Source organism: Xiphophorus maculatus, chromosome 22 (genome assembly GCF_002775205.1).
Source record: "Xiphophorus maculatus strain JP 163 A chromosome 22, X_maculatus-5.0-male, whole genome shotgun sequence".
NCBI classification, from domain to species: domain Eukaryota; kingdom Metazoa; phylum Chordata; class Actinopteri; order Cyprinodontiformes; family Poeciliidae; genus Xiphophorus; species Xiphophorus maculatus.
Window position 1 is genome coordinate 11,787,940 of NC_036464.1, and position 18,823 is coordinate 11,806,762.

Below are 18,823 nucleotides of genomic sequence, written 5' to 3' on the forward strand. Positions count from 1 at the left end.
TTTGATGGTAGTTCTTGGTGGTAGTTGATGGTAATTCTTTTGTAAGGTTTTTTCACATTGTTGTTTCTTTACATTAATAGCCTGAATGAACTTGCACTAATCTTTTGTTGCTGACTTTGCAGGCCCTCCCTGTGAGAAGAGGAAAGCCCAGTGTGATCCGAATCCATGCAGAAATTACAGTGTATGTCAGAGACCCATAAAGAATTGGTTTGTCATTTCCCAGAGTCTGGAGTTGTTTTCAACTGCTTGCCGTATTCATGTCTTCATATGCTCAGCTGCGTTGAAGACTGTATTTCCTCTATTTGCTTTATCTCAGTGGGGTATAAACAAAAATGACACATGAAAATTAATAGTCTCCCAAAACAGATCAAATGGTTTCCTTCTGAAGTCTCCCACAGCAATTAATATTTCTAGCAGAGGATGAGCAAAGGGGAGGAGTGTCTGCTTTCTCTTGCATTTTGATTAAATGACCCTGCACATATTTAAGTGCCAGTCTGAAATGGCTCTCATCAAAGGCTTTTTGTAATTGGATGCCTTATGCAATTTTCACCTTTCACTGGAAATGTTATTGTGGCAATGCATTTTGCAAGGGCGGTAATGTTTCAAATGCTCTTGAAGATTCTCTGGGGGAAACACAGTTGCAGTCTAATTGTCTCTGTGTGTAACCTTTGTTTTCTTTTACACTCTGAGAAATGCGCTACTAGCTTTTACAACTCTTTATAACAACTGAGTAGGACAGAATATGACATTTACAAGACTGTGGTTGTTCTGTTATTCCTGATGTTTAACATCGATAATTTTTATAAAATATCAGTTTATCACTTTAAAAAAGTATTTTTTAAGACTTATGGCTTAAATAATTTTTTACAATGTTTTAGACCTTCAATAAAGTACTCAACATCATTTCATAATTCATAAGTAATTTATTTACTACTTTTTGTGTAATGTTGTTGTTGGAGTTTTAAAATAAATGTTTTTATAAGGCAAACAAATTGACTGTGGTTAATAGAAGTATTCCCATAACGCATTTATCTTTGTTCTTCAAACCAGGCCATTTTGATAAATATTATCTGCCCTCCCTCCTTTGTACAGAAACTCTCTGAACCAGAAAAATAAGACCCTGAATTAGATATAATGCTACTTTTACAGATATCATTCATAAATCTGTGAACAATTCCACTTTGCAGTTTTTCACAGTGTGGTAATTCCCATCAATAATGTAATATATGTCAGCAATGATCGATTTAACTAAGTGCTTTGTAGTTATTTGCTTATTTATGACAAACAAGCTCCTGCAATTTAAATGTGAATGAAGATGTATTTAAGACAATACTCCCCTTGGGCTATGGCTTGAAATTAAAGTGAATTCAAATACATATCTTTTAATCTTCTGCATTTTGTTTTCAATCTTCATTTTGCACACTGTGTTAATATTTTTAAAGGATAGACATTAGAGGTTGATTAAGACACCATCTAAAACTCTACCGTTTTTTTATTAATAAAAGTCTAGAATGTAGTGATGTAGATGTACCTATCTACTTTTAATACTGAGCTTACAGGTGACCTTGTTTTGTTGTATGCTATATGCAGGGCTCCGAATGTGCTTGTGCAGATGGTACTTTGGTCCCAGAATGCAGAAGGCAGCAGAGCATGTGCAGCCCATCGCCATGCCTGAACAATGGTACCTTTGTGTCTAGGGGAAAGGATTACTTCTGCAGGTAAAACACAGAGTGGTATCTAATGGGGTCACCCTCAGAGGCTCTGCCATACATGGCATTAACATGCATTCTGAGTGATCAAAACACTTGTGGACATTTAACTTCAAGCATGAATGCTCACAAGATCCACAATGAGCACACAGTGCTCTTATATGGTTCAGACCACTGGAGTAGGGTGTTATATATACAGTAGATTCATGTAGTATTTAATGTTTATGCAAATATTCACTAGGGTAAGCTGATAGTGCAGCTTACTCAATAACCATCACAAGTAGAAGCACTACTACTGTAACTAATCATTACTTTGCCTGTAATTAGCCTAAACATACATTTTCTAGTTTTCTACCACCTGACTGTTAAAACCAAAGAGCTAATAACAAAATGTTATTACAGCACTGTCTTCCATTGCCACATTTAAAGAGATCCATAAACCATTTAGAAGTATTTCATTTTATTGATAACACTTACAGTAAACAATATGGACTTTGTAATTGTAATGAAGTTATAGGAATTTTACTATAGTTTCTGTGATAAACAAGAACTCTGGTGAAGGACCTGAAATAAATTCAAGCTTTAATGCATTTAAAAATTGTAAGCTGAAAATCTGCTTAAAATTGTATGTGCAAACTTTTTAAAGATTCAGGTACTCTGAAAATATAAATAAATCACATTGAGGGCTTGTAGACATAGCATTAAAATATTCTATAGGGTAATTGTAACTTTGCATGGAGTTATTTACTAAAACAAACTTTAGTTTAACTACACTAACTTTTTCATTTACTTCAAACATGCCAAGCTATTCAGCCCGACATTGACATATTTGTTCTATTTCATCTGTTGAAGTTTAAATTTAAAAACCATTTTCACTCATGCTTTCAGAGACTATAAGCGTTTGCTAGATTATTCCTTCTTTAATTCCCTTCAACCTATTTCTACTGTGGACTAAAGCTGCAGTTTCTTTTTCCATCTGTCTTTTTCATACAAAATGAGACACCTTCAGAAAACTCAAAATGAAATAGCTTTTGGAAGTCACATTGACAAAGTTTGTCAAGCATTCCACTTGTGCAGCTTGTGCAGACAGTGAACGCGTGTTGTTATACTGCATCTCTGGAATAACATTTCATTATAACTGCTTTGACTCATGAGATAAACAAGAATCAAAATACAGTATGAATTTGTTCGTCATATTGGTACATTTGTCACATTAGACTGTACAGTCAGTAAGAACAGAAGATCTATGTGGGTAAAATCTGGTATGTATAATGAACTTTCATTTGTTCTTGTATAATACCTCCACCCACTTGACAGCCCAGGTCGATCAAATTGGAAGAAAATTGTGTACGCACTGTTCCAATCAGCCCCAACTTACGATAACTGCCTGTGGAATACAAAATTTTAACCGCATGTGTCTCACTAAAGCAGCAGTAACATGTGGCTTGTTAGTGCTTTGGTTCTGGGTGAATTGACTTTTGACGAAACTGACCCTCTCTCAACAGATGTCTGAGTGGTTTTTCTGGGAAGAACTGTGAAGGAGTAATTGACTACTGCAGACTGCTCAATATCAACTGCCTAAATGAGGGATTGTGTTTGAGCATAATTGGTGGATATCAGGTGGGTAATTCAATGTCTCCATCCTAATGAAATATTATAAAGCCCATGAAATGTGACTCAGGCTTCATCTTAATACGGATTTGGATACAGGGTTAAGTTTTTTTTTTAGGTATAGCACTGTTCACTGTAGAGATGTTTTGATATTGAGACAAGAAAATGATAAAAAGAAACATATAAGAAAGTAGTGTATTTTTATTGCTTTTACTTTCTTCAGTGCAAGAATCAGACTGAAATAGAAACATCAGTGTGAATTGATTTTAGTAACAATTAGTTTTTAATTTGTCCGAAATAGCACATTTACATTAACAGGGGTAGAGTTTATTTAATTTTTAAAAGCCTTTCCATTTTTCTGTGTATTGCTCTTTTCATAGAAAAGTCTATTTATTAGTAATTAAAGAGGCAAGTAGACTATTAGAGCATCACTGATAGAAAGTCCACAGACAGCAGTAATCTAATTCCATCCCATTAATCACTCTGAGTATATGGAAACTTTTTTCATACAGTCAGATTCCAATCTAATTTTCCTCTTTATTGCTCTGGCTTCTCAAATGTCTGGACTTTTTCCCCCCCCACAACACCTGAGACCTGAGCCCTTAATGCCCTGTAGTTCCTAATTAGTCTCCCATCAGTCTGTTTTCATTAAATCACATAGTACTTTGGCTCTAAGGTGAATTCTTAGATGCTTTGTATTTCTGCTTTTGTAGATGGGCCCAAGACATAATCAGAAGTTACTTACTGCAAATTGGCTTTTCTTTTGGTTAACTTTAATTTTTATTTAGATTTTTGCTCTGATAATTTTTACTTTGAGTTTCCACAACTGTTGCCATGATGCCATGGCTAGTTTAGCTTCAGTGGTATGTGAAACAAACCTTCACAGTTTCAACACAATGTCTTAAAGGTACTATGCCTTTTGAATTTTTCATGTTTTTGTGTGTTACTTGTACGTGTTTTAAGCCCTCTTAGCCAATATTTTATGAAACAACTATGTATTGCTATTTCATTGTTTTACCTCTATTGCGATATGCTTTTAGGCCCATATTTTTAATTTTGGTCTTGTCTTACCAGCTCCTCTTCTACACTTTTCTGTGTCCCCTTCATGAGGTTAGGCAGGTAAAAAATGTTGTCTTTTTTCTTCAACATTGGCTTTCTTCCTATCATTCCCCCATAAATACTGGAATTCTGAAGTTCATAGCTTATAGTTGGCCTGACATACTCTTCAACATGAGCAGGGAATCTCCGCAGTTTCTATTTTCTCTTGAGCCACTTGGCTGCGTCTCTGATTTATTTATTGTTTTTGTAAACCTATAGAATGCTATCTATCCTTTCCTTCTACGTCCCAGTTTTGTGCCGTTTTGTGTCAGCGCATCACAGAAAATTCTGATAAAATACACTGAAGTTTTGATCGACAGAATTAGAAAATGTTATAAGGGTTTGAAAACGTTTTCAAGACATTGCATTTAGAGAAATTTTGTTCTTGTACTGCTGAGATGTGGAATAAACATGACATTCTTATTACCGCAAGTTAAATTAATGTATTTATGGAGGAAAACAGGGAACATGGTACTTAGCTAATCAAAAGGTTTGAAAACACTTCTTCCCGGTTGTCATTATCTATCTGTAATTTTTGTAATGTGGTGATCAAAGTCTGTAGGAATCACACTTTAACTTGTCATGAAAACATAAAGTCGTGCTTCTTCAATGTGAGATACTGCTAAAAAGCTTGAGGAGACAAGCAGATTATACATTTATGTGCGTGGGCAGGTATACAGCTGCATATATAATGTTGGGCTTTCTGTAATTTCAGTGAATTGTGGCTTTTATTTGTGAGACATTTTTATTCATTTATGCTAGAGGTAAAAAAAAAAAAAAAGCTAAGACATTTTAAAATGAGATTCACCATTTTAAACCCCAGAATCCTTTAGTAATTTTTACATCTACTCTGCTGAAATACAGACAAATATGACTTTAATACATGCAAAACAGTTCAGTATGTGTTTTCTATAGATGACTGTATACCGTATCATGCCACTAAGTATATAGATAACATACAGTATTTCTGCAGTGTGTTTGTACCCTGGGGTGGATTGGAGAGTTTTGCCAGCATGTAGGCGATGCCTGCTTGATTCAACCAGACAGCTGTTTAAATGGAGCCACATGCATTTCCACAAGTCAGCCAACATCTCCTCCTGAGTACTACTGCAAATGCCCTCCTGCTTTCACAGGTGAGATACCTTAGCCTTATCTCTTTTTGTATCATGTTTTTTTCTCTGCATCTCAATGTTGGGGAAATGTGGTCTAACAGTATGTATAAAAACTGTTGTAGAAATGATATGGTGCAAGGTATTTTTGAATTCTAAGAGTCTGCATAACAGGTCATAATACAAATAATTGATTCAGGTCCAGTTTCACCATCATTGAAATGGGCTTAACAAAACAACAAATGACATCCTCCACTCCACCGCTGTTTATTTAACAAAAATGGTTCCTATATATAAAAAACTCTTCATAATGCTTTTTCAGAATTAATTCAATTAATTCAGTTTACTTATAAAGCTCCAATTCAGAAGAATTGTCATCTCAAGCCACTTTACCAAAAAGCAAAGAAAACGTAAAGAGAAAAAAATAATCAAACACATTTTAAGCCAATCATTAGCAATTATCTGTTTTGTTTAAAGTGTTTTTGGATATTGAACACATTGCGCAAAATGTGCATTTATGTCATGCCTTGACTGCATGTAAAACCTTACAACTGAACAGAAGTGAAAATAATTAACACAGATGCTTATTGGCACAGTCTAAAGCACCCAAAGCCAAGTAATAACTGGAAGCTAAGATTCAACACAAAAGGAAGAAAGGAAGAATATTTAGATGTAGAATAAAAGAATAAAAGATTCTACATGAAACTTTCATACAAAAAGCCATTATGGCAATTATACCATTTTGCCTGATGTTACTACGCAAGAGCCAACTACATATAAAATGCATTAAGAGACAATGAGACTCTTGTCCTTTACTGCATACAGTATTCCATTTCATGTTATGCTCCTCCATTGTGACATAGTGATTCACGGATGGCCTTTTGCTATCCACAAACACTTTTTTTCATTTAAATCAGCAGGGAATTTCATAATTTGCTCAAATATTTCACATGTACAAGCTTTTTCCTGAGTGTTTTTTTTTTTTATAGCAAAACCTTTTCAAACTGGATTCCAACAGAAACGTGTAAAGATGTAGGGATCCCATCTATGGACACTGTGCATAGAGCTGATGAATGTGTCTGCAGCATAAGAGCAAGTTCCCAATAATTCAATTTTTTTCACATGTTTTCAATTTTTATGTCACACTTACATGTGTCAGGTTGGAAAACAATTTTAACATCAGTGAAGGTAACCTGAGTAAACATACTCATGGTAAAAACAAGAAAAGTATTCTATGTCCTAACAGAAGAAGATATCATGAACAACCCTGGCCTTTTGTGAAAAGGATTCTCCCTCTAGACCTTGAAGATGTCATCTAACATGTGGTGTTTCAGTTGCCAGTCAGTTTTTTTACATTTTTATGGAGTAATTTCGACCCTTACTACTTTGTAGAAATGTTTTAATTTACCCACAGTGAAGGGTTTTCAAGCATTAATTAGCTATTATAGCTCAATGTTATGGAATATCAACTTTATTTAGGTTCACTCCTTCAAGATTTTTGTCCAGGAGGTATTTTTTGTAACCTCCTGGATGGGTCTTTGATGGATTATTGGAGTATTTTTGTTTGGTTTAACAGTCCTTGGAAGGTTCACTAACGTTATCTACTTTGGTGGTTAATGTCTCTTGCGGTTCACTACACACATTGATTTGTAATCATTTCCAGACTGATGAATGTCATTGACTTTGTTTCTCATCTGTTTTTGAATTTCTTTAGATTGGAGCTTGGTCAGATTTTTAGATGTTTGAGCCTACATCATGTAACCAGACATGTTCTATTTAAGTGATTTCTTGATTTTGCTGGTCTGGCAGTAATCAGGCCTGAATCTGTGTAGTAAAATTGAACCAGAAGATGTGGTTAATCACATTTAGTTTGATATTTACCATGAGCAGAAATTATGTTTTCACATGGGCCAGGTTGGTTCCCAAAGCAATTTTTTCAGTAAGTCACTAATCATTTGAAAATAGCTTTTTTTCTTTGCTCAGCTTGACATTGTGTGATATTAAGGTGGCAAATATTTTTTCACATCACTGTAGGTATTCTTGGAGAACTCTGTTGGTTTGGAAATCGGTTACTACTTGATCATGACTTGTATATTATTTTCTTTTGGAATTTCTTTGAATATATGAACCGCGTAAACACTAACTTGTTTAATACATTTATTTTATTAGTCACTTATTTCTGTTATCTGGGTGAAATAAACCAGACCAAATCTCCCCTGTTATATATAACAATCATGTCTCACATTGCTTTTCAACATTGCTACACAGATCAGCCAAAGACTTTAATGCTGTAGATTACACCCATAAGGAGATGCAGCAAGAACCATGCTTCCCTTTAAATATCAGGTCGGAGGTCAAGCTCACTTTTTCAAGCATTTATTTTGATTAATTTTACAAAAAACAAAGGATCACAGTAATCTCAAGAGCTTTCCACCTGTCCAGGGGCATCTGTTCCACAACTGACCCCTGAACAGTGCACTGAGGTGGACATAAAAGTACACAAATGCCTTCCAGTGTTTGTAAATGTTTTGTCTGTAATACTTTGTTGCTAAATCATTCCAATTGGTGACACACATGTACTGTGACTGTTTGAAATCCAAAAAAAAAGAGGGGTAGAATAAAGTCATGTCATCTAATGGAGATTTTGGTAAAAAGTAAAGTGCCTATTTTAGGTCAAAGGTCTGTTGCAAAAAGCATGCCAAGCACACACTGTAACCCAAAGTCGGTTGTCTTTATGGAGATATTTTTTTCTTCAACTTGAGTCATAGTTACCAGCAGCCTTGCCTGCTTGACATTTATAAAGCCTGCAGCTGATTGCATTTTAATCCAAGTACTCTTACGAACTGATTCCTAATTATACTTCAATGCTGGTGGAGCTTTGTTAAGCGTTTATGATGTTAGAGACTGCTATAACGTAAAAGTAGTTATTTCTTGATTTATTTATTTATTTAGGAAAGATACACATGTATTGCATACATCACCCATATAGTCTAATTGATCTTTATTCAAAAAGCACATTCAAAAACAACGAATCTGAACCAAAGTTTTCTTAAATATTTATAGAAACAAGAAAAAATGGGGAGAACAAGACACCAGCATGGTAAGTATAAACACCTGACAAATAAAAGTTTAACTCATGTTGTCATAAGCCAGAGAAAACAAATAGGATTTTAAGAGTTTTAAAGACTTAAAGATAAGTAGCCTGCCAAAAACTTATTTTAGAACTTGGCTTCTGAGAAAGCAAACTATTGATCTCTTTAGAGCTTCAGTCTAGTTTTCATCACAACTGAGGTCAGTGGATCAGCAGACCAGTCAGAGATATTGGCAACACATTTCAGGATAAAGTCTCAGTTTTCATTAAGACTCTATTAACTAGGGGCGTGCTGTGGTGGCGCAGGGGGTTAGCACGCCCCACGTTTGGCGGCCTTAGTCCTCGACACGGACATCGCAGGTTCGACTCCCGGTCCCGACGACCTTTGCCGCATGTCTTCCCCCCTCTCCTCACCCTCCTTCCTGTCTGCCTACTGTGGAAAAAATACGAGCCACTAGCGCCGCAAAAACTCTTCGGAGGAAAAAAAAAAAAAAGACTCTATTAACTAGCATAAAAGGTCCAGTTAAGTCTTGTTCTGTCTGCTAATTTAGCCTCTAAAAGGACAGAAATTGTTGATTATTACCAATAATGGAAGATTAGGACTTTCATCCGTTTAACCTTATATCCAAGATCTGCCATGGAAAAAGCAGGTCCAGGAAGGAAATCCACATATCCTTCTCTCCTGTAACATTGTACAACTCTTTCTGGGGGATCCCAAGGCATTTCCATTCCAGGAAGGCTATGTAGTCCTTCCAGCATGTTGTAGGCCTGCCCCAGGCATGTGGAGGCATCCTGATCCGAGTCCCAAACCACCATAACCGACTTCTTTGAATCCAGGGGAACTGCTGCTTTACTCCACCCTCCCACTTGATGAGCTCTTCTTTCTGTAAGGTTGTGACTGGCCACCCAATGGTAGAAGCTAATTTGAACATAGGTGACTGTGAGGAACCAATAAATTACAAGCTTCTCTTTTTGACTAAGTTCTTTTTTCTAACAACAGACTGAAGCAGCACCTGTGTTACTGCAGATAAAAGCATAATTCATCTATCCATTCCTGCTCGGTCTTATCAGCATAACCTAAATATGGATTAACAAAACAATAAAAACATAAACATCAATTATCATTTTTGTGGATGCCTGACCCCTTTTTTTACAAGGTGATAGGGCTTCCATTATGACTTATGGAGCAGTATTACAAGTTGGTCCAAATCATAGGTTATTTTTTTCTTGGTCCATGACCAAAAAATCGGAAATTTTGGCATCACTGGAGTTCTATACTTCATTAACTAAGTGGTAGCAACACTAGTATTACTTTAGCTTCTTTTAGTCTGCTCCAATGCAGCTGTAGCTAAACTGTAGCTTACTACCATCAGCGGAACAATGTGAATGACTGAATGTAGTATAAAGTACATTGAAGTACTGGCCATTGGCCAGTTTACCCTTTCTGTAGGCTTGCAGTCAGAAAATTGGTTCTGTCTGAGAGATTTTCATCGGGCCTGGTGGCAAAATGAAGCCAGAGTATAAGAAGCAAGCAGGTAGCTGACTTGTGTGCCAGTCAAGGAAACTCTGAATGTATGTAGAGGAAAATTTCTGATGAGACATTTACAGCTATTTGGATCCATGTTTAGTTATGTTTTATATTTAGAGTTTCTGTTTTTTTCATTCAGCCTCTGACATGAATTGGTTTTCATCTCTCTCATTCTTCAGTTTTTGTAGGGTATTACAGGACGTTGTGTTTGAAACCCATTTAAAGCCTTGACTGTGTCACTTTGTTTTTCATTCAACTTCTGCATATCACATAAAGTATGTCATAAATGATGTAGTGGAGAGAAATGTATTTATACTGGTTTTGATTCTAGTTGAGGATTGCTTAAACAAGTCAGTACTTTTCCCCCCATCCATACAGTGCTCTCAGCCTTTGGCTAGTAGTGTGCTTCACAATCTAACTGTAAGCCCTGACACACTCGACTGTCAATCACATAAGCCTTTACATAGCACTACATGAACAAAGCTTTTTATCTTCTCTGTTCAAAGCTGGAATCTGTTGCCACTTCTGTAATGGAAAATTGTCTCCTGCACCATGGCACTTTCTTAGTGACTGATAGAATTCATCATTTTCTGACATCTTGGGATCTCAGGTTTGGTATTTCAAGCCGTGCAGCATAGAAAGGCCCATTTAATTTAACCCTTCACTCTCACAACCCTTATGAACCGTATCTCTAAGCATATCTTAGAATGTATTACTCTACCTCAATCAGTTTAAATGGCTTTGCTTTTTACAATACATTAACACATTAACTTAGCTTATGTTTTTATAATTACTGTTTTTCACTTTGTATTATTTTCATTATTGCTATATAGAAAATATATTTTTTTACCTGTTAGATAATTATGCCTCAGCAATCTGCATGATATCCTGTAATTATAAGTTGTGTCTATCAAGTATGTGCTGATATATTACTTCTCTTTTCTTATCGACAAGCCACATTTAGTCAATTCCCACAGTTTCTTGGTGAATTGTACTCATGCAGTTAAGTGTGTTTTAGTTATAACCCTTGATACAAGGACACATGGACTATAGGACATGTGTCATCAACCCCAGGCTACGTGAATAACAATTAGGACTGGGCCATATCATATCATTCATGATAATACCGCCTGGTAAAAAAAACAAAAAACGTGTCATGGCGTAAATAAATCACACCGCTATCTACTACACCATGTAGATTCGTAGTATGTTTCACTAGGCAAATTGATCATCAATCTAGTTGGCAATCATTTCAAACTAGACTGGGTTCTAGTGATTTTCTTTTTCTTTCTTAAAAAAAATATTGAATGGATGTGATAATCCAAACCAAGACCAATGTTAATGCATCATTTGTTGTATTATGATATATTTATGTAGTGCATTATATTGTTTTTACTAAATAAATATTGTTGACTTTCATAAATTCAGATAGTTTTATGCTGCAGTAGCTTATGCAGACTAAGCAGTCTGCATCCCCAACATATTTGGGTTGCTCAGACTGTGTTGTCAAATGTTCATTTTCTTAGCTAGACACCCAAATTATAGCATGGAGTTATAGCATTACAACTTGAAACACATTGCATAAAATACAGAGTTTTAAGCTTAATAATCTGATAAGGATTGTTCTGGAACAACATTTTGATAAAACTAGCACACACATGTTTTTTTTTTTTTTTTTACATAGGTTAAAATAAATTAATTTGCCACCCACATTTGTTTGTGTCTGCCAAAGTGATTAGACAGTAATGCTGGCTTGCATATTTTGGCTTTTAGCTGCAATAAACTATTAAAACTGACTTGCAGTTTGTTCCTACTTTTGGGCCAAATCTATGCAAGGACAAATTCAATTTAAGCATTATCACAATCAATCTTTTTACTCAATCATTTATTCCAGACTGAATCTTTTATTTACCACAATAATTCAGGTTTTGTTCCTGTGTACAAGTAAATAATGTCCTGGGAGCTGATTTTTATTTTATTTTTTTAGGCAATATAAAGACAACTAGTTTTGCTTTGTAAATACAGTGATAAAATATTATTATATTGGTGAGCATAATGTTTGAATCTCTCTTTCCAGGAGCAGCGTGTGAGTCCGAGATCAACGAGTGTGATTCCAACCCATGTCAGCACAATGGCACATGTTCTGATTTACTTGGAGACTATATATGTCAATGCCCTACAGGTATGCTGAGCTATCTTCACATTGGGAGTGTTGCAGTAACATTCAGATAATATTAGTCTTGGCAGCAGTACTATTTAAACATGTCTGCTGTTAATTTGGGCTAAGATCGTCATCCAGGGCCCTTCTGGCTATCTCACTATAGATTGAGAACCAGAGGTGATTTGTTTTTGCCAGCAGAATTCTAAGTGTGCACAAAGTTCAATTTAATTCATATTAGTCTTTGCACTTACTTGCATCCTATTTAGTCCAACCAGTTCTGTTTTTTTTTTTTTTTTTTATTTTGGTGTATGACTAGCAACTGATAGCTTTTTTCTTTTTTGATTGGATCTTAAAATATAACCAAACACTTCAAACAATAAGGGATAGTAATAATGTTATAATTTTAACAATGGACCTTACCAAGCTCCGCCCCCAACTGACCCACGTGACCGCAAGTCTCACAAGCAAACCCTCGTAGCGCGTTGTTTCTATGTAAACATGACTCGATTAATGCATCATTTCTACCGGATTTTCACAATATGTCAGCTACTACAATGGACAAAGGAACTAACAAGTTCATGCCATCATCTGGGAGCAGGTTACTGGTTTCTCAGTCACAAACTGGTTGCAAACCTGAGGCCAGCATTTGTCAGTCAGTTATGGTAGATCTGACATTTGGTTTGATGACCTCAATACGAGAAGCTACAGACTGATAGGAGGAACCAAAGAGCTCTGTAAAGGTAAAGGCAAATCTTCTGAAGTTGGGATATAATTAATTTAATTTCACATAATTACCACGGTAGAAGCCATTTGTTGTGTATGAAATATATTTGTTCTATTTGATGTTTGTTGTGAATGACGCAAACTCACAAACGAACGAGGTAATTAGTCCATCCATCCGTCCATCCATCTTCTTCCGCTTATCCGGGGTCGGGTTGCTGGGGTAGCAGCTTCAGAAGGGAGGCCCAGACTTCCCTCTCCCCGGCCACTTCTTCCAGCTCCTCCGGGGGAATCCCAAGGCGTTCCCAGGCCAGCCGAGAGACATAGTCCCTCCAGCGTGTCCTGGGTCTACCCCGGGGCCTCCTCCCGGTGGGACGTGCCCGGAACACCTCACCAGGGAGTCGTCCAGGAGGCATCCTGACCAGATGCCCGAGCCACCTCAACTGGCTCCTCTCGATGTGAAGGAGCAGCGGCTCTACTCTGAGTCCCTCCCGGATGACTGAGCTTCTCACCCTATCTCTAAAGGAGAGCCCAGCCACCCTACGGAGAAAACCCATTTCGGCCGCTTGTATCCGCGATCTCGTTCTTTCGGTCATGACCCAAAGCTCATGACCATAGATGAGGGTGGGAACGTAGATCGACCGGTAAATCGAGAGCTTTGCTTTGCTTTTTGGCTCAGCTCTCTCTTCACCACGACGGACCAGTACAGCGCCCGCTTGACGGTAGACGGTAATTAGTCCAACGTTTAGAAACTACAGCAGCTGTAATGCGCCACAGCAAAGGTAAACAAAGATAAAATAACCCGAACAGGTGATCAACTCAAAACCACTCCTACCTTTTTACTCTCTCTCTCTCTTTGTAGTTTAAGCACACCTGTTACTGTGGCAACCGCCTGCGCCCCGCAAGATGAGCAAAGATTACGTTAAAAACATAACATTCAGTCCGTTACGATATCAAGTTTCCAGGTTTGATATTTATTTCTCGATTATTAATCAGCGCTTCCCTGAACACAGCGATGGTTGATTGACTAGCTGTACTTGGTGCTAACGTGGCTAACACGAGTAACAGTTTAGTCCAAAGCCTTTTCTGCTAAAATAAAATCTTTGGTGTATGTCAGATACAGTACAGATTGCATATTGATCTGTTTAGCTAACGTAAGACTGTGTAGCAGACAGGCTTCAAGGTGTAGAAGTTGTATCAGTTCTGCCATTATGCTGTACTTAGCTAACAGGAAGCTAACGGTGTGTTTGTGAGACGGCCACGCACGTGACCACGTAAAATGGGCATCAGCCAATGAAAAACGGCCCCTCTGGTAAGGTCCATTTAAAATATTAATGTGTGCTGTACCTCCATAGTTACTACTTTAAAATATTATGCTGCAGCTATAGCTTCACATCTTTTGGGGTGTTTCTACAAGCAATGCACATCTAGAAACTTACATTTTTATTCAATCTTATTTTTAGAGTAGCATTGGATGGAAAGCATTTGTGTACACTAAGTTTGATCAGAGATTCAAAACTGGATTTATGTTTTAGATGACTGGACCATTTGAATATACTTTGATTGTAACCATTTCAGTGTTCAGGGGAAACAAATCATCAGCAATTTTTTTATAATTTTTGAAGCCTCTAACAGGTTTCTGTCATGTATTGGTCCGTATTTGGCATCCATGTTCTTATCAACTACTAACAGGTTTTTTTTCCTGCCAAAAAAATAAATAAAAAATCCCTCCAACAGCATGATGCTGCCACCACCGTGAGTCAGCAAAGGGATGGTTCTGGTTTCATCAAGGTGATGTGTTTGCTTTCTATCAGTTTTTTTTTTTGCACTCAAGCCAGAAAGTAAAATTTTGGTCTTATCTAACCAGAACTTCTTCCAAGTGTGCTTTTCCACTCTGGTCCTCAGGGCCCAACGGGACCCACCTAAAACATGTGGGACAGTCGGCGCTGAGGACCAGGGTTAAGAAACAATGCCCAACATGAATCCTTGCCTACCCAAATGCCAGATTTTCTACATACTCTTTTTAGCAATAGCTTCTTTCCACTCTTCCAGAAATGTTAGATCTGCAAAATTAAAAATGAAAAAAGTATAATTTACTACTTTTCAATCATTTGCTACTTTTTGTATGTTTTTTATTATGTAATACAACAAAAATGTGAAAAAGTTAAATGCCATGAATACCTGCTCAAGGCACTGTATTCCTTTCAGGGTAATTGGATTTTACTTCCTTTTTTAATTCCGTGGCTGAGTCTCATTTTCTTCCTCTAAATATAAGCAGATAGAAGACATGCAGAAGATTTTAGGCACTAGTGAGCAGTAAGTCAGAAAACTGCCCTTGTCCAATGAGCTGCAACATTACTTTACATATAAACCAAAAACCCAAAAGATCTTCACTCAAGAGTTTCCTACTCTTATTTTGTTTTTAGTCTTGGTTTGTGGAAAAAACCTAAATATTGGTGGTAGTAAAACTGTGCTCACACTTGTGTAGTTAAACAATAAAGTACTACCTCAATGGGGATGACATACAGTTGTGATTAAAATGATAGCAATATGTTGGGGGGGAAAAAAGTGAGTAAAGGGGTGGCATGTGATTTAGTGACAGATCGGGAGAAGATATCTGTCCTTTATACAGCTCCATCCATCCATCTTCTTCCGCTTATCCAAGGTCGGGTCGCGGGGGTAGCAGCTTCAGAAGGGAGGCCCAGACTTCCCTCTCCCCAGCCACTTCTTCTAGCTCCTCCGGGGGAGGAGCTAGAAGAAGTGGCTGGGGAAGTGGCTTTATACAGCTGAAAACTTTAATTCAGAACTTTTCCCTCATCTTCCCTTCTTTTTTACTTTCCCATTTCCTGTTTCCCATTCCGCTAAATAGGAAATAATAGGAAATTATTAGAGAGAGAGTAAATATAGATAAAATTCTTCATGTACACAGTTCATCAGGTACATTGCACATTTAATTCCAAATGTAAACTGAAATAAAAATTTTACAAATTTGTTATTACTGAACAGAAAGTGAATAAAAACAATATATTTTTCTTTTATGCATAGTGTTCTGTGAACTTTTCAAGTATTCTCTTGCATACAAACTCATCAATGATCGCTTTTATGAGATAAATTGGCATAATTTATGAGAAACATCCCCATAGCATAATATCAAGTCACCATTCTTCACAATAAATGTTGGCTTGAATTCAGTCTTTTGCCTCAAGACCAAAAATACCAACTTTTTTCCCATCAGTCCGTAAAATATTACACTATTTTCTTTTGGTCAGTCAAAGTGTTTTGGGCAACTTCCTCTGGCAATTTTTGTCCGTGACATCTTCCAGTTGTTACTGTACTAGCAGAAAATAGTAACCCATCGTTGATCACTTTGGAGCTGATCATTTGCTAATTCCTGCCATTTTAAGTATTCTTTGTTCCACTGAAATGGTAGTTTTCCATCTTTTCATTTTTCCCCATTTTGAAACATTTGAGCAGGACAGTGTATCATTTTCTCCACTTGATTTTATGAGGGAGCATTAACTGTCTTTGTCTGCAAATAAGAGCCACCTATTTAATACCTGTTTTTTCACAGAATGAGTGACCCCATCAACTGAACTCCACCTTGCTTTTAAAGCATCTTTTTTCAGTGATTCAATTACATGGGTTCATTCATGACTGTTAACTCGGTTGGGTTTCTATTAATCTACAACAACAATTCATCACTGTGGTAAGGTAATGTGCTTTTTGCCACATAGAAACATAATTTCTAATCAAAACAGTGATTGATCTGGTTAGTATAAGTGGATTTCCCTTATTTTGAATGCAACTTTATCACATTTTGTTAATTGTTTATTTGCTGTAATATTACAGCAAATGAAGGGAGCATTCAGAAGTAGTGGTGTGTTTTCATAAACCCATGAGCTGCCGTTGTTGTACTTCTATTTAGTTTGAAAGACTGCTTATGAAAGCTCGAAGTGTACTTGAATGGTTTATGTGGTTCAGGGTTATCTAGAGCTGCATAAGAACTTATCATTGTAGTCCAAATCTGTTCACATTAACAACAAATATGCTTATGGAATTGGGTTTTTCAATTTCTGAAAGAGCAATGATAAGCATACGGAGATAACACCACATTTTGCCCTGGTTGTCCAATGCAATCAGAACAACAGCATGTCACAGTTTCACATGGGTAAACTTATATAAGGATGTGCTGAGTTAAAAGACAGCTTGGACAAGATGATGTCAGCACTTACACACAATAACAAGAAACAAAGTCATAGCTCCAGGGAATTTTGAGTTTCCAGTTCACTTACATGGCACAATCTCGGGATACATGACCCCATCCATCCTCTTCTCAATGCAGTACAGTTTTCCTGTCCCCTTTGCAAAAATCATTCCCAAAACACAAAGTTACACCCTCATGCTTCCCAGTTGACACTGTTTTCTCTTGGGCTTGCACTCATCCTTTGTCTTCGTTCTCCCATACATCTTCTGGATCATCCGGATGGTCAATGGCAAACCTCAGGAGAGTCTGTACTTATGCTGGCATGAGCAGGAAGACCTTGCATGTGCTTCAGGATTTTAATTCAGTACAGTGTAGTCATTAATGGTAACCTCTGAACCTATGGAACCATCTCTCTTCAGGTTTTTGACTAAGTCCACACGTTTAGTTCCAGGCTGACCCCTCATCTTTCTCATGATCATTGATAATCTGTGAGGTGAGATCTTTCATGGAGCACCAGTCCAAGGGAGACTGACACTCATCTTGAGTTTCTTCCATTTTCTAATAATTTAACAGTTGTTGCCTTTTCACCAACCTGTTTGCCTGTTGTCCCTGTAGTTCATTAAGCAGCTTTGTGCAGGTCCACGATTGGTGTTCTGAGATAGTTCTTTGGTCTTACCTATGGTGTAATGTCATTGATTGAAAGTGTTGACATGTCTTTTATACAGGCATAAACAGGTGCAATTAATACAGGTAATGAGTGAAGTAGAGGAGGACTGCTCAAAGACAAACTAACAGCTCTCTGAGAGAAAAAATGCCTGCTGATTGGTAGGAGGTTAAATTCTTATTTTATGCAATAAAATTGAAATTAATTATTTAAAATCATACAAAGTGATTCTTTTGGATTTTTTCTCGTTAGTTTCTCTAGTTGAGGTGTACCTATGATGAAAAGTACATATTTTCATTCTTTGTGAGGCAGCTTGAAAAAAAAATAGTGCTGTATCAAATACTTATTTCCCCACTGTATAGATCATAGAATATGCCAGTGATTTTTTAAAAATCCCAAATTTAATGCTTACATTTGCAGTATCTACTATTTTAAACCTGCAGTAGATATTCACACAAGCTGTTCCCTTTCTTGGTGTATCTGAAGCTCAGGGTGGATTTTTTCTTTGAGCTCCTTCTGAAACTGCCTACTGGAATCCCTGATCATGAATCCTTAACTCCCTGAGCAAACTGGAACTATATGCGGCCACAGATTCATGGTAAGAAAATGCCACAGTGTACGCCTCGGTCTTCCAGAGTTGCTACTAAATCTCATCTGTTATCTTTGAAAACCTAAGCTGTTGCTTCTATGCCTCATCTGCAGTGTCTTATATTGGAGTCAACTGTGTAATTTAAAAAAGTAGTTCTTTTGAGTGCTGGTCTGTATGACAGTACAAGGAAATGTCACAAAGCATGGGTGGAATCATAATGTGCTTTGCTGCTGAATGTACTTTGTTAAGCTGAAAACACCCCAGTGTATCTGCTGTTTACTCATCTAAAGCACAATGTTGACTTGCTCTGAATTCATTATGGGGCATTTTATTGCTTAA

The 18,823-nt window shown here is 36.9% G+C and overlaps 1 protein-coding gene across 1 annotated transcript in view; it reads left to right on the forward strand.

The window, feature by feature from the left end:
* The window catches only part of eys (eyes shut homolog (Drosophila)), a 178,783-nt gene that overhangs the window by 14,954 nt on the left and 145,006 nt on the right, over positions 1 to 18,823 (forward strand). Inside the window, exons 4-8 of the mRNA XM_023327993.1 lie at positions 123 to 181; positions 1,591 to 1,718; positions 3,215 to 3,329; positions 5,392 to 5,551; positions 12,224 to 12,328. Coding sequence (XP_023183761.1) covers positions 123 to 181; positions 1,591 to 1,718; positions 3,215 to 3,329; positions 5,392 to 5,551; positions 12,224 to 12,328 — 567 coding nt within the window. The remainder of the gene's footprint in view (positions 1 to 122; positions 182 to 1,590; positions 1,719 to 3,214; positions 3,330 to 5,391; positions 5,552 to 12,223; positions 12,329 to 18,823) is intronic.